The following is a 15097-nucleotide window of genomic DNA, read 5'->3' on the forward strand; positions in this document are numbered from 1 at the left end:
TTCAATATTTCCCCCCACTTGCAAGCTGGCACATCAGCCTGTCACAAGGCCCTCCTGGAGTAGAGGCCAAGGCCTTTACTACTAAGAGTACAGCAGGCAGCCTGAGCTTCATGCTCCTGTGTTCCCCTCACCCCCAGCCTCCTGAGGTTGGGCGCTGTAGAACAAAGCAGTGGGGTGATGACATAGCCCACATAGCCGAGGAACCTAAGTCCCATGAGGGGCTTTGGCCTGGGAGGAGACATTATCTTATTATCCTGGATAGCAAACAAATCAACCCTCTGCCCCACAGGGAGGCCCTGGCTCCATCTTCCCAGGCTGTTTGTCTTGGAATGAAAGCTGTCAGTGCCTCTGCTCACAAGGTGTGCAGAACGGGAGAGACCCATGGAAAATTGCCTCCCAACAGACTCTTTGGGTCCCTTTTTTTTTCCCTTTGGGAGAACTGAAAATGTTAGCAGCTATTCCAGCAGTCTCCTTTGGAAGAAAGGGGCTCTATACAGTAAAACCCTGAAGTGAAAAAAAAATCAAAGTGTATTCAATGGGAAGCATGGCTTTAAAGTAAGAGATGGACTGTTTTGTCCCAATTCAAGATCTCAGCCTCTGGCTGCCAGCTTTTCTCCCTAGCGGTGGAAGAAAGGAAATCTTCCAGGAAGTCCTCAGAAGCTCCAGTTGCTTCTTCCTGTGCTGATGAGTGCAGCCAGCTGGATGACAGAGCTTGTGCTTCAGCTAAATAACACACCTGCCAGTCCATGTAGCTTGGTGATTTTCGAGGGAGATACTGCTGAGTCCAGCATATAAATCCCAGTATGTGTATGAGAAAACTAAATCTGTCTGCTTCCGTGTAGGGAGTACACAGACAGGTTACCAAATGGAAAGAGTTTTATTCATGGTTTTTTCAACTCTGGGGCAGCATCTGAAGATGGAGTGATGACAAAAACTGCAAGGGTAGCAGCCTCATTGGTTAGAAGATATTAAACCCTCAGGGAGGAGATGGGGAGTTTGCACAGGTCAGATGGGGAGTTTGCACAGGTCAGAAATATCCCCAGGTGCAACATTGAACTTCATTGTCTTCCAGATAGTGGTGCTCCCCTCTCTCATTCTGAAGTCTAGATGACTTGGACTGACTGGTTTCTCTGGACATGGAAGTCTTCCTCTTCAGTGGGAATGAAAGGCTCGATGTTGGCAATGCTAGGTGTTAGAGATGGGAGTTACAGAAAGGATGTGCTGCTGTCCCTAGCCGTTTGAGTCCCAAGCAGCGCGATCGCGCTGCTGAGATTTTATGTCGAGAAAACATACAATTCGTTTGAGTCCCAGGGGGTATTGAAAAAACACTGTCGAAGAATCCCAAACAGCGCAACCACGCTTTCTCTAAATGAGTACGAAAAGACCCAAATAAGCGTGATAGCGCTTGTTTTATTTTATGTCGAGAAATACCAAGCAGCGCAATGGCGCTGCTTGGGACTTAAACGGTTAAGGAGCATTATAGCAGCATAAAAGCATACATTCACCAAAGTTACAAGCTGTGTTTCAACAACACGTCTTTTATGTGTAAGGGAATAGGTCTGGGAGAAAAAAACAACTTACCTATGTCAGTAGTATTTATGGAGGAACCGAGCATGAGATTCAAGTCTTAAGACCCTCTTCTTCCCCCACCTCCACATACCATTTAAGTATGTATTTTTTGCTCCTTAATATAGGCTTAGTAAAGAGGATAGACAATTGGAGAAACTGTGGGGTCAGGTTAGGGTCTGAGTTTGAGTTTATGTGGCATCAAACTCTTAGAATCTAATTTAATTTCAGAGGCTGTGTTTGCCAGATTATCCTACATATTTATTTGTATGAATCCAGCCCGCCTCCTGCCTTTTTCTTTTTCTTTTTTAATCTTCACCCAAGGATATGTTTTTATTGATTTGAGAGAGAGAGGAAAGGAGAGAGAAACTGATGTGAGAGAGAAACATCAATCGGTTGCCTCCCATACTTGCCCTGACAGTGGATTGAGCCTGCAACTTGGCTTTGTGCCCTGACTGGAAGTCGAACCCACAGCCTTTTGATGTACAGGATGCCCCACCTGACTGAGCCACCCAGCCAGGGCATATTTATGCCTTTTTCTTATCTACCCATTGAACCTGATGTAAGTTTTGCTGACCAGTCCTTTTGACAGACCTTTGATGTCAGCAATCTTCCAAAAATGGAACCTGCTGTGTAGCTAAGCTGATCCTCTTCCAGCAGGAGGGTGTGCTCAGCCCATTTTAATATGCACGTGGGATACATTAGTTCAGATGGAAAGAGTGTGCTTGTTGAATTGGGGCAAGCATAATCTGACCCCCACATGGACAATTTAAAATGCAGATAGAGCAAATTCATGAATTTAATTTGAGTTGAAGAAACAGTGGAAAACAAACTTGGGCAAGTCATGTTAAGACAAACTTAATTTATTGTCTTTAAATGAACTAAACTTTTTTGTGTTTACATAGGTCTTTATCACCAATACCTAGAAAGTCTGAAAACTACAAGCAAAGATGTTCTCATGAGCATTATTGCTTCGAATATAGGAAGGATCTGAAAAGATCCACTTGTAGAATGAACGATAAGAAACATGGACAGAGTAAACCAAGGATTTCTTCTCATGAAAGTGCACATTACCGATGGTATGAACATAGATCACCTTCTCCAGACAGAAGAAGCTCTTTAGACGATTTTTATTCTTATCAGCTTTACCAAGAATATTCACCACGAAGAAGGGACAGTAGCAGGAGATCTCAGCATATGTCCAGATACTCAGAAGATGTACCCTATGAAGAGTATTGCTGGGATTATCCTGAGGAAATGCAAGGGAGGTATTCTCCTGATGACTACAGAGTTAGAAGAAGTGGAAAAGGAGGGCAATCACCTCAGAGGTCAATAGAAGATTCTTTTAGATTTGAAGAAAAGTGGCACGAAGATGACTTGAGTTACCAGATGATGCAAGATGAAAAATATTCTCAGTCATTTAGAAGAGGCTCTGAAGATTTTGAGGAAAGGAGCTCTTTTCAGACAAGGTATAGGATAAATGAAAACTGGGTAATTTGGTATAAAGTCTCAAGTAAAAAGGTGTGTTTATAGTTGAAGATACTTCCTTGAAAAGCTTTTGTCTGAAAGGATCAAAAGCATTGCAATGTAGATGTCTACTGGTAGTAGTGATTTCTTTTTAGAGTAAATCATGTGGATAACTAGAATATTTAAAAATATAATGGTATTTCCTGTCTAACTACCTTGAGCCTCTGTGAGTTGGCTTGAAGGATTAGAGCAGTGGTTCTCAACCTTCTGGCCCTTTAAATATAGTTCCTCATGTTGTGACCCAACCATAAAATTATTTTCGTTGCTACTTCATAACTGTAATGTTGCTACTGTTATGAATCATAATGTAAATATCTGATATGCAGGATGGTCTTAGGCGACCCTTGTGAAAGGGTCGTTTGACCGCCAAAGGGGCCGCGACCCACAGGTTGAGAACTGCTGGATTAGAGGGTAACTTTGTCACTGCATTCTCCATTTAAAGCCATGCTACCCAATGCTCCACACATAGAAGTTCTGACTTTCTTCTGTAGTGCGAGTATAAACTGCTTTATGTCATCACAGGTATCCTGAGGATCGCGATTACAGAAAATACAGACACACATCAAAAAGATCTGCAGGCAAGAAGAAGCATGAAAACAGAGACTCTTCTAGAAACTCACATCGGAAATCTAGGCATTATCTTCCACATTACCAAGAAAAGGAAGATCAGTGGAACCTTCGACACCGATCTCATCGACATGCTCGGAGGAACTCCCCAGAGACCAGTTCAGCAACCAAGGTATCCAGGGACTATCACCACAAACATCCTCAGACCTCAGATGAGGACCAGGACTTTTCTGATGGAAGGACTCAGAAATACTATAAGGAGGAAGATAGAAAATACATTTCTCAAATAGATCTTGCAGAAAGAAAGTCCAGATATTTTAATACTAGAAGAGACAGAGAGACCGAAGATGGGCAAGTCAAAGAAGCTTCTAAACCATCTAAGAAAGACTGTTCTCCCTCTACTGATTCAGATAAAAACAATGTTATTTCGAGTCCCTATAATGGCAAACGAAAGAAGAAAAAAAACAAAGAAGGGGATGGCAGAAGAGAGGGCAACTCTTCCAGTTACCAGTTTGGTAAAAGTGAATATTCACCTGCTAGTCTTAGGAAGAAATCGAAATCACTTATAGTTAAAATAGATGTGAAGGACACAGTAAATATACCCAGGTATTATCTTTGTTTTTTTCTTAATGATATTTAATAACTATTTTCGCCACCTTTATTAGAAGCTTTGAAAATGAAATTAATAGTGTGTTTAGAGTGCATTAAGGGGGAGAGATTGCCTAGATTTTTTTTTAAAAAGCCCTTTAATGAGGATGAATCTCATGATTAGTAATATGAGCTGATATGTTTGCTTGTTTCCACATTGTATCTTCAGATGCTTTTGGGAGGCAGAGCATTCTATGGAGTTGTTCTTCACTAATTTGCATGTTATTATGCTGCCAGATTCTCTGTATTCAAGGATAGGCTGGGTGGAGTTCAAGGAGACCCATTCCTTGCTCAGTTTCTCAGAGCCTATTTTCCCTGTTGCCTGACATTCAGAGAATTTTTTACCTGGAAGGACCTTAGTAGGCCCTGATTTTATAGAGCGGGAGAGTGAGGCCCTGAGACATGAAGCAACTTGTTTAAGTCAGAGTGCCTGAGTCTCAAATCTGTGTGATCCCTTGTGACTCAAAGAAGCTGGTGACTTAACGTGGTTATTGATGCCATCTCAAAAAGACTGGGGCTCACTCAACCTATTAGATTCTCCTAGGTATAGGCAATTAGGCTAGGGTCTACAAAGAGGCCTACTTATAAGATATTTGGTTTAGCTCTAATGATTTTTAAAAAATAGACTACTGTTGTAATAAGTTATTTTCTCCTAAAGTGGTTTGCATGCTTTCTTGCATTATGAATATTACTTCCCTTTATGAATTCTGAGAATAAGGCACTGCATTTGGCTATTTCAGGTAAGTCTGTTCATTACTTATATACACCACCACTATGTGGATAAAAGTGATGGACCATGTTGATTTGGTACATTTATGTTCACCGTTGACTCATATATCTGTTTTTGAATAAAAAATAAGTGATGGGCCCAGCCAGTGTGGCTCAGTGGTTGGGCATCACCTGTGGGCCAGGAGGTCACGGTTTGATTCCTGGTAGGTTCATTTCTGGTCAAGGTACGAGCCGGGGTTATGGGCTCGGTCCCCAGTGGGGGGTATGCAGGAGGCAGCCGATCAATGATTCTCTCTCATCATGAGAGAGAGAGGACGCAGGCTGGGCTGAGGGACTCCCCCTCCCAGTGCATGAATATTGTCCACTGAGCCTCTATTAATAATTTCTAGCTCTCTCTCCCTCTCCCTTCCTCTCTGAAACCAATAAAAACCAAACAAACGAGTGATGGACCACATTGATTTGGTACATTTTAGGTTCACAGTTGACATATCCATTTGAATAAAAAACAAGAGAAAACAGGGAGTTAGGTAAATCCAAAGTCCCCCCACCCCCACTTTTTTTTTTTTTACAAAAACTATTTTGTTCTTTTTCTTAAAGTTAGGTATGGCAGTCCCTCTCCCTCATTTGTTTTTGCACTTGCAAAATATACATATGTATATTTATATGTGCATAGAAAACATTTACAAGTACAATTATAGTACAGAAAGTTAGACACATAGAGGTGGGAAAATAACTCATAATCCTACTACCCTAGGACAATTTTATTAATATTTTAGCACAGCTCCTCTTGTTATTTTTCTATGTATATTTTACGTGGTTGTCATAATAATCCTCCTATATAATAAAGCCTTAATATGCAAATTGACCCAATGCCTGAACAACCGGTCACTATGATGCGCACTAACCATCAGGGGGCAGGCGCTCAGCGAAGGAGCTGCCCCCTGGTGGTCAGTGCGCTCCCACAGGGGGAGCTACGCTCAGCCAGAAGCCGGACTCACGGCTGGCGAGTGCATTGGGGGTGGCAGGAGCCTCTCCTGCCTCCGCGGCAGTGCTAAGGACCCCTCTGGGGTCCCGGACTGTGAGAGGACGCAGGCTGGGCTGAGGGACTCCCCTCCACCAGTGCATGAATATCGTGCACTGAGCCTCTATTAATAATTTTGTATCCTATTTCATATAATATGTCTTAAATCATTGTGTGCTATTATATTTCCTACTATTCTTCATTTTAAGAGCACAAAGGCTGCTATAAGCATCAAATTTAGGGATGTTAAGCTCTTTTTCTTTCCAACATTATATCATGAAAATGTTCAAATATACAGAAAAGTTGAAAGAATTATACATTGAACACCTATATACCCACCACCTAGAATCTACAATTGAGATTTTACTCTACTTTTATAATCACATATCTGTCCATCTGTTGTTCCATCTTATTTTTGATGCATTTCAAAGTGAATTGCAAATATCAGTACACTCCCTTTTTGTTTATAGTTTTTTTCTTTTGAGGTAAAATTACATATAATTAAAACACAAAAAGTCTTGAATTCTTTTATAAAAGTAACGATACCCCCACATTTAATAATGAAGTGTTTTATACTTAAAAGGGAATAAATTGGCTGTAGCACTTTTTGTTTTTGTTTTTAATTCTCACCTGAAGAGTGAGGATATTTTTCCCATTGAGTTTTTAGAGTGGAAGGGAGGGGGGAATGGGGAAGAGAGAAACATCAATGTGTCTCATCTATTGGTTGCCTCCCACATGTGACCCAACCTGGGGCAGGGATCGAACCTGCAACCCAGGTACCGTGCCCTTGACTGGAATTGAACCCAAGACCCTCTGGTGCGACACTCTAACCAATGAGCCATGCTGGCTCAGACTGGCTATAACACTTTTAAAGAGTGCTAGAAATAGCAAGTTTGAAGGGTTTTATTTTAAAGTTACTGAACACTGTTAATTTTATAATATGATATTGAGAAATTGTAGCTTGATCTTCATCATGTACCACAAAAGTGAGCTTCCTAAAATTGAGGCTGCTATATCTTTTGTGTGAATTTATAAACTATAATTTTATGAAATTTCATGGCCTATCAGTGGGGCCTGTCAGCATGTTTGAATTACCTGACAAGGACCTGAAAGATAGCTTGTATAATAAAAACCTTCCACTGCAAATCCTTTCTATTAAAAAAAGCTGAAGAATGAATAACTTAATAACTATATGCATCTTTTCAGTCTGATAAAGCATCATGCTCAATAAACTCCTTTTTATTATAATTATTTATTGACTAATGAGTTGTGGAAGAGTTTTGTGGGGTTGAGTTGAATTATATATGGACTAATGAAGTATCCATAAAACAAAAGTAGTTAATGCAAACCTCAGTAGAGTCATGTTCTCAACTATTATTATACATTAGATTTTCCTCTGCTTGCAAAGATTAAAATACTCCTAGAGTGGAGAGAGGTGTATGTTGGTTAAGATCTAGAGAGTTTATCCACTTTTTTTTGAAAGACTAAGATGATTCATTTTGTGATTTGTTTTCATAGCTTTGGTCAAGTATTGACACATGTAGTTAAAAACATGTGGCTATCACCTAGTGATTTTTCTAGATTCCAGTTTCTAGATTCCAGTAGAACAGCAGTAGAGATAGATACTTATTTGAATGTTCACTGCATAGTTAATAATCTGTTAACAAAGAACATGTTGTAGTGACCCTCTGTCAGAAACTGCATTATCAGAGGTAGAAGATACATATGTCTCATAATTACATGTTTCAGAATGTAAGTTAGGGAGTCACAATATGAAAATTTTGTGGTTGAGGAAAAAGCCTAGCTCATTATGAACTAGGCTATTATGAACCCCAAAAAACCTGTTGTATACATCTGGAAGTCTTGGGGCAGATAGAGTTGTGGTTTAATGTTGGGCTGAGTGGTGAGAGAGTGAGAGCCTCAACCTCAGTCAGGGTAGGAAGGAAGTGGAGGGAGGAGCAGGGGGGATGCCTGTCTGGAGAAGAATAAGCTGGTGCAGATGGACCCGAGGCTCCTCTGACCTCCCCGGCTGCTGCTGTTAGGTATCTAGGATGGGAAGGTTGGCTAGCAAAGTTGATGTTGGACTGAGCATATCAGCCACAATTTAATCCTTTTATTTCTCACTGAAGAAATACAAAGAGGACCTCCCTACCCCATCTGATCTTTTCCCAGTCTGAAAGGGGATGAGGTGGCTAATGGGCCCCAGAAGACATTGGAGCCCTGATGATTTGAGAAAAGGGGTTCTGTGTAGGTGGGGGAACAGTGTAAAAAACCATAGCAAGGACTGAAGGAAGGTGACCTAATCACACAAGTTTACCTATGATAGGCACTGTTCAGCTGGAGGCAGAAGAAGCTGTGGGTGGAGATATTTTTGTGATATATAAGCCTGCTACCTCACTGTTATGTAGCACCAAAAAGTAAGGCTTTTCCTCCCTAAAATATTTCATATATAATCAAAAATTAATGGAGAGACGATTCCCTTTTATTCCTATCACCCTAGCTTTTCCTAGTGGTTCTCAACGGGTCTAATAGAAAGAGGTGAACATTCTGTTTGGGGTTGGGATACATAGGTTTTTGTCTCCTGGTGGGTCACTAAGCATTTCTGGCCATGCCTTTTTGGGCCCAAATTAACCTGCATTTCCTCCTGGCTATATAAGTCTGCTCCAATTGGCTGATAACTATTGAAGTTGGGTTGACAGGCTCATCATAGCATTCTCTGAACTTTTGTGTATATTTGAAATTCTATAGTATAAAAAAATTAAATTTTAAATTGCTCTAAATTAAGTAAAAATTTTAAAATAAAAAGTAAGCCAAAAAGTTAAAAAAACAAAATTAAATTGGAAGTCTGTTATCTTTTTAGCTGACTCTCATTTGAAATGATCCAAATCATTTTCCATTTATCATTTATTCATTCAGCAGGTATCTTTTCAGGATCTACCCTGTGTGAGACAGCCTGTTAGGGTACCCTGGGACTAGATGGGCATAAGATAGACTTCTTCTTCTCTGGTCTTGCAGACAATAGGACGATGTTGGTAATACCATGGTATAGTGAGTGATGTATGAAGTGGTGTGCAACTCCAGTGATCTCAAGCTGGGAGACGTAGGGAAGACTTCTTTCAGGAGTTGACATGGAGCTAGGCTTTGAAGATTATGGTGTGGTTTAGACACTTGATGAAAAGATGAAAGACATTTTATATTTATAGATTAAGAAAGGCAGAAACCACACACCGGGACTTTAGAGGTACAGGAGGCTGCGAAGGCAGGACTGCCACACAGCCAACCTGATTTGACAGGATTAGCTAATAGGAGAGGACAGCTGGCTCAGTTCTGCTGCCAGGGGAATGCCTCCTATGAGGAGGCTTGAAAGGACATTGGGGTTGGCAAGGCCAGTTAGGGGACTTCTGTGAAACAAATAATGAGATGCACAATTAAGGGAGTAGTAGTCTCCCTAACTCTTTTTCCTCAACCCCCAAAATTCTAAATGTGTTCTTTAGGAGACAGGAGCGATTTAATAATTGGGAAAGTGCTTTATGAACTGTTAGATGCTGTACAAAATGTTAATTATATTTGGAAGAAAACTAAGAAAAGAAAACCTTTATGTGTTTTATGGATTTTGTTACCTATTATAAGCTTCCTAAAGGCAGGGTTGCTTTTTGTTTGTTTGTTTGTTTATATTTTTATTGACTTCAGAGAGGAAGGGAGAGGGGGAGAGAGATAGAAACATCAATGATGAGAGAGAATCATCGATCGGTTGCCTCCTGCACACCCCCTACTGGGGATCGAGCCTGCAACCCAGGCCTGTGCTCTGACTGGGAATCGAACCTGGGACCCTGTAATCCACAGGCCAGTGCTCTATCCACTGAGCAAAACGGGCCAGGGCAGGATTTTTTTTTTTTACTGTTGTTTTGCCATATCTAAATTTTTAAAATTTGCGAACCTGGATATGTGCCCTGACTGAGAATCAAACCCGCAACCTTTCAGTGCACGGGACAGTGCTCCAACCAACTAAGCCACACCGGCTAGGACTATATTTTAATTTTTTAACTATCTGAAATTCATCTCAGTGAATATTTGGTCTTTTAAGCTTAGCTACTTGTGTTAGGGATATTTCCTGAAATTGTTAAATTGCTCATCAGTAATGTCACAGGAAATAGTAAAAAGGAAAATGTGAACAAAGAGGTGATTAAATTTATAAATGTAAATACCTAGAACATTTTTTATTCTCAAGTCTCAAAAAGGTTTTTAATATAGCAAAAGCATAGTTTTTAAAACACTAAAATTTTAGGTTATATTATTTTCATGAATATTTTCTAGAAAAATAATTATTTTAACATTTTTTTAATTAACAATCTTGCAGTGGAGTAACCCTAGGATACATTTTCTAACTGTTAGCAAGTTTAAACACTAATATTTGAGGAATTAAATACAGCTTCACTGTATACCACATTATTCCTATGGGTTGAGAATTGGGCATGGAGTAGGTATAAGAGTTATGCCAGTAATAATAAATTACATGTAAATTTTAATAATTACTGAAAGGGTTTATCAACTTGTTTCCTCTTGGGAGAAACTGAGGCTATAATAAAAACGTATCAATTGATTTCCTCTTATGGATGTATTTATATAGTTGTATTTAAATGTCTTATTTTCCTTCTATAAAATGTTTTTAAAAGCTACATTATTCTTTGATATGGCAGGCTTTTTGTACCATAAAGCCCCTTTAAACAGAGAGCATTTATAGTTTTTGTTAGTGAAGGTTGTTACAGGGCCATTCTAGCTTCTCGCTTTTATCACTAAATGCATTTTAGCTAGTTATCAGATACACAGTGGGAAGCTAGTAGCAAATTAGAAGAGAAGGGAAATGGGCCTTCTCATGAACATCTTTCTAATGAATCAAGGAATCCACAGCAGTGGCATCAGCCTGCTACATAATCACTTCTCCATGTTCCTGCCTTGGTAGGGAGTTGTCTCAACAGCACTGATTCGAGAGCAGAGAGCACGGAAAGTCAGATGGAAGCCTTTCCTCTGATAAGTTAAAAATAGGCACTTAAAACCATCTTGTTAGAGGAGTGAAATTTTTAAAAAAATGTTTATATTAATTTCAGAGAGGAAGGGAGAGGGAGAGAGGGACAGAAACATCAATGATGAGAGAGAATCATTGATCGGCTGCCTCCTGTGTGCCCTGACTGGGAATTGAACCGTGACCTCCTGGTTCATAGTTAGATGCTCAACTACTGAGCCACTCCAGCTGGACAGGAATGAAAATTTTTAATTAACGAATATGGCCCTGGCTGGGTGTTTCAGTTGATTGGATCATTGTCCCTTGCAACAAAAGGTTTTGGATTCGATTCCCGGTCAGGGCACATACCCAGGTTGCGGGTCCAATCCCCATTCAGGGTGCATATGGGAGCAACCAATTGATGTTTCTCTCTAAGAAGAATATCTGTAAGCCCTCCATAACCCTGAAGCAGTTATGGATATATGTCTTTTATGTGACTTAAATAAGTAAATCTGTGCACATGTACATTTGATTATATGAAGTATCATTTTCTCCAGTGGTGCTGCTGTATTTATTTGATTGATTGATTGGTTGGATTAGTGGAGTAAGGAAAGCTTTATTGATGGAGACAGTGCCAACCAAGAAGATGGGATCTATGCTGCTGTTATGTCAAACACTAGAGGCCCGATGCACAAAATTCGTGCAAGAGTAGTCCTTCCTTCCCCCAGCTGCCGTCACCGGCTTCCCTCCACCACCCAGGACCCGGGCTTCCCTTGCAGCCCTGGCTTTGTCCGGAAGGTCGTCTGGAAGGATGCCCGGTCTAATTAGCATATTATGCTTTTATTATTATAAATATTATAGGTTTCTCTCTTGGATGTATCTTCAGAGCCTGTAACATACTCATAAAGAACCTTAGCAGTTGTAGATCTCAAATATTTGGACAGTGAACTTGATTTTTGGCAAGAGCCCAAAGCTATTTAGAGTTAAGTACAGAGGAGTAAGATGGGTGTAAGCTGGTTAGTACCCTTTTGGGTTCAAAATGAGGTACAAAGATAAAATAATGAGACATTTTCTTCTGTGACACATAAGCTTCCTCCAGATGAAGAATTTAAGAGTAGTTTTAAGCAAGAGCAGCATTCTTGGAATAAGATCTAGTTTCCCATTAGGGCACTTGGAAGGATTATGTTCATATGAATGCTTGACCTCGGGCATGTAAAGCAAAATAATCTGGACATCCATTAACTTGGTGCCATGACACCTTCCCCATAGGACTGTTGTAAAGATGAAATGAGATCATGTTTGTAAGCTCTAAGCCCCTGTGTTTGGCATACGGTAAGCTCTAAATAATTGTTAGCTATATATCATAATAATAGCTTTATAATGGTACCTAAGGGTAAGGAGAGCTCTTAATGAAAGTTATAAAGATTCAGAAATCATTAAAATGGTAAGATAGCTGGGTTTATATAATAGACAGTAGCATTTCTTTAAGGATACATTTAGGGTAAACACTATAATTAGTTCTAATGGTCATAACTTTGCTAACAATTGAGACTGTTTTCTGAGAGTTTACTGAGATTGTCTAAGTGATTAGATTAATCTCAACAAAATTTGATTTTGAAATATTCTAAGCTTCTCATTACTGATATAGAGATATAAGGGTTTCAATGACGTCAGAGAAGTTGTTATGTTTGATATCAGCTTTTAAAGTATGGTATTTTAAGATACTATAAGCTTGCTGGATTTATAATCTTATGGATATTTGGGAGTAGAAAATAATCTAATTGATTTTTTTTACATATGGAGTATATTTAATGCCTTGCTGTATTATTAAAGTAAAAATTATTTAACTCAGGATTTGAGATTCTTATTATTAAAGTGGCAAATATTTAATGATCTCTGATTTGAAAAGAACTCAAAACCATGCATCTATAGCTATTTTCTCCTCATCGTTGTATACATTTTATGGCATACAATTTAGTGCCTTAATTATAAGAAAAGATAAACATCTTTTTAGTTTTATAACTATCTTGATTAATTTTTAGTAAGTGTTTTTCTCAGTAAAATACTTACAAATTTACATTTACAAATTATTCTAGCTTTTCTTTTAGCAAGACAGAGAGACAGATGTCATGTGATTTGGTTGCTGTTGGCAGGAAAAGTAAGAACTTTCATCCAGTGTTTGAACATCTTGTCTCAACTCAGAATACTGAAAACAAATCTACAGGAGAATTTTCTCAGGAAATCATAACTGTAATTCATCAAATTAAAGGTTGGTATATTTTGCACATACGTTAGGGATAACACAAGAATAATGTACTGACTTTTCACGAGATATAGGAAAATATCTGTGATATTGTAATAGTAATTCATATTCATTATCAGCTAGATCATTAATTAGGAAATCAGTTGAAGAGAGTAGCAAATATTAATTCAAGCCTAGTTGTTTATTTAATTACTAGAGGCCCAGTGCACAAAATTTGTGCATGGGTATGGTCCATAGGCCTGGCCTGCAATCGGCCATCTTCCCCAGCTGCCCTCAGCCAACCCTGCCCCCCGGTTCCCTGTTCGCCATTGGGTGATTGGTGCTTGACAGCGGGGGGGAAAGGATCGAGAGGTTGGCTGTTCCTGCCCGCTCGCCGACCCCACCCCCGCAGCAGGTGGCCATCAGGCTATCAGAGCCTGCCAGCCGGGGAAAGGGACAAAGAGGTGGTCAGTGTGCCTCATAGTGACTGGTCCAGCAGTTGTTCTGGTTGTTTTGCCGTTAGGGTCAATTTGCATAAACAGTGCAAATCCTATATAGGGGCCTGATGGATGGGTGGAGGCCGGCTGGCCTGCCCTGAAGGGGGTCCCAGATAGGGCTGGGGGTTCCCACTGTGGGGTGGGGCTGGCCTGGGCAGGGGGCTGAGGGCAGTTTGCAGGCCAGCTATGCTCCCAATCAGGGTGGGGGTCCCTGCTGGGAGGGGGGTGGAGCCAGCCTGGGCGAGGGGCCGCCAGGGATTTGCAGGCTGGCCATGCCCCCATCGGGGTGGGGTCCCCGCTAGGGAGTGGGGCCAACCTGGGTGAGGGGCCTGGGGTGGTTGCAGGCCAGCCATGCCCCTAATTGGGATGGGGGTCCCCACTGGGGGTGGGGCCAGCCTGGGCAAGTGGCCACGGGCAGTTTGCAGGCTGGCCACATCCCCAATTGGGGTGGGGGTCCCCGCTGGGGGGTGGGGCTGGCCTGGGCATGGGACCTGGGGCAGTTTCCAGACTGGCCAAACCCCCTCTCCCCCACCCCCAGCTTTATCAGGGAGGATGTCTGGAAGACGTCCAGTCTAATTAGCATATTACCATTTTATTAATATAGATTATTTTAAAGAGTACTAGATTCTCAAGGTAGCATGACACCTAGGCCTAGCTATGCTTTATGTGTAGTTCCAATAACCTGGCGCTTCAACTCATAGTAGATTTTAAATCAAAAGTTACAGAGGGAGAGGTTGGCTGCTGCAAAAACCTGTGAACTGAGAGCAGCAAGAAACAATAATTGATAACAGAACATGAAGGAGGAAGCAACAAAAACCAGATATGAAACTTAAGAAATCTGGTGACATTCTTTTTTTTTAATACTCTTTTTAAAAATAGTTTTTCTTGATTTCAGAGAGAGAAAGAGGGAGAAAGAGATAGAAACATCATTGAGAGAGAAAAATTGATTGGCTGCCTTCTGCACACCCCCTTCTGGGGAATGAGACCGCAACCCAGACATGTGCCCTGACCAAGAATGGAGTCTGAGACCTCCTATTGCGTGGGATGACACTCAACCAACTGAGCCACCACACAGGCTGGGCTGGTGATATATTTAATGCCCATGAGGGCATTACAGGACTTTGTGCCAGAAGGATGATGCTTAGTGATCAATAAAAGATTCCAGTTTTATTTGGCATACTTTATAACATTAGGGAGTTGTATAATAAATAAAGATTTGCATTGACTTGTTTTGTTATGCTGGCCAATTTCTATTAATTGAAAAATGTAGTCATGTAGAACAACTTTCCTAAATGATCCTG

The 15097-nt window shown here is 40.6% G+C and overlaps 1 protein-coding gene across 1 annotated transcript in view; it reads left to right on the plus strand.

Annotated features, from left to right (window-relative positions):
* BCLAF3 (BCLAF1 and THRAP3 family member 3) overlaps positions 1 to 15097 on the plus strand; it is a 43871-nt gene that overhangs the window by 2684 nt on the left and 26090 nt on the right. The window contains exons 3-5 of the mRNA XM_023753682.1: positions 2472 to 3035; positions 3616 to 4266; positions 13211 to 13326. Coding sequence (XP_023609450.1) covers positions 2472 to 3035; positions 3616 to 4266; positions 13211 to 13326 — 1331 coding nt within the window. The remainder of the gene's footprint in view (positions 1 to 2471; positions 3036 to 3615; positions 4267 to 13210; positions 13327 to 15097) is intronic.

This window comes from Myotis lucifugus, unplaced genomic scaffold, assembly GCF_000147115.1.
Source record: "Myotis lucifugus unplaced genomic scaffold, Myoluc2.0 scaffold_49, whole genome shotgun sequence".
NCBI classification, from domain to species: domain Eukaryota; kingdom Metazoa; phylum Chordata; class Mammalia; order Chiroptera; family Vespertilionidae; genus Myotis; species Myotis lucifugus.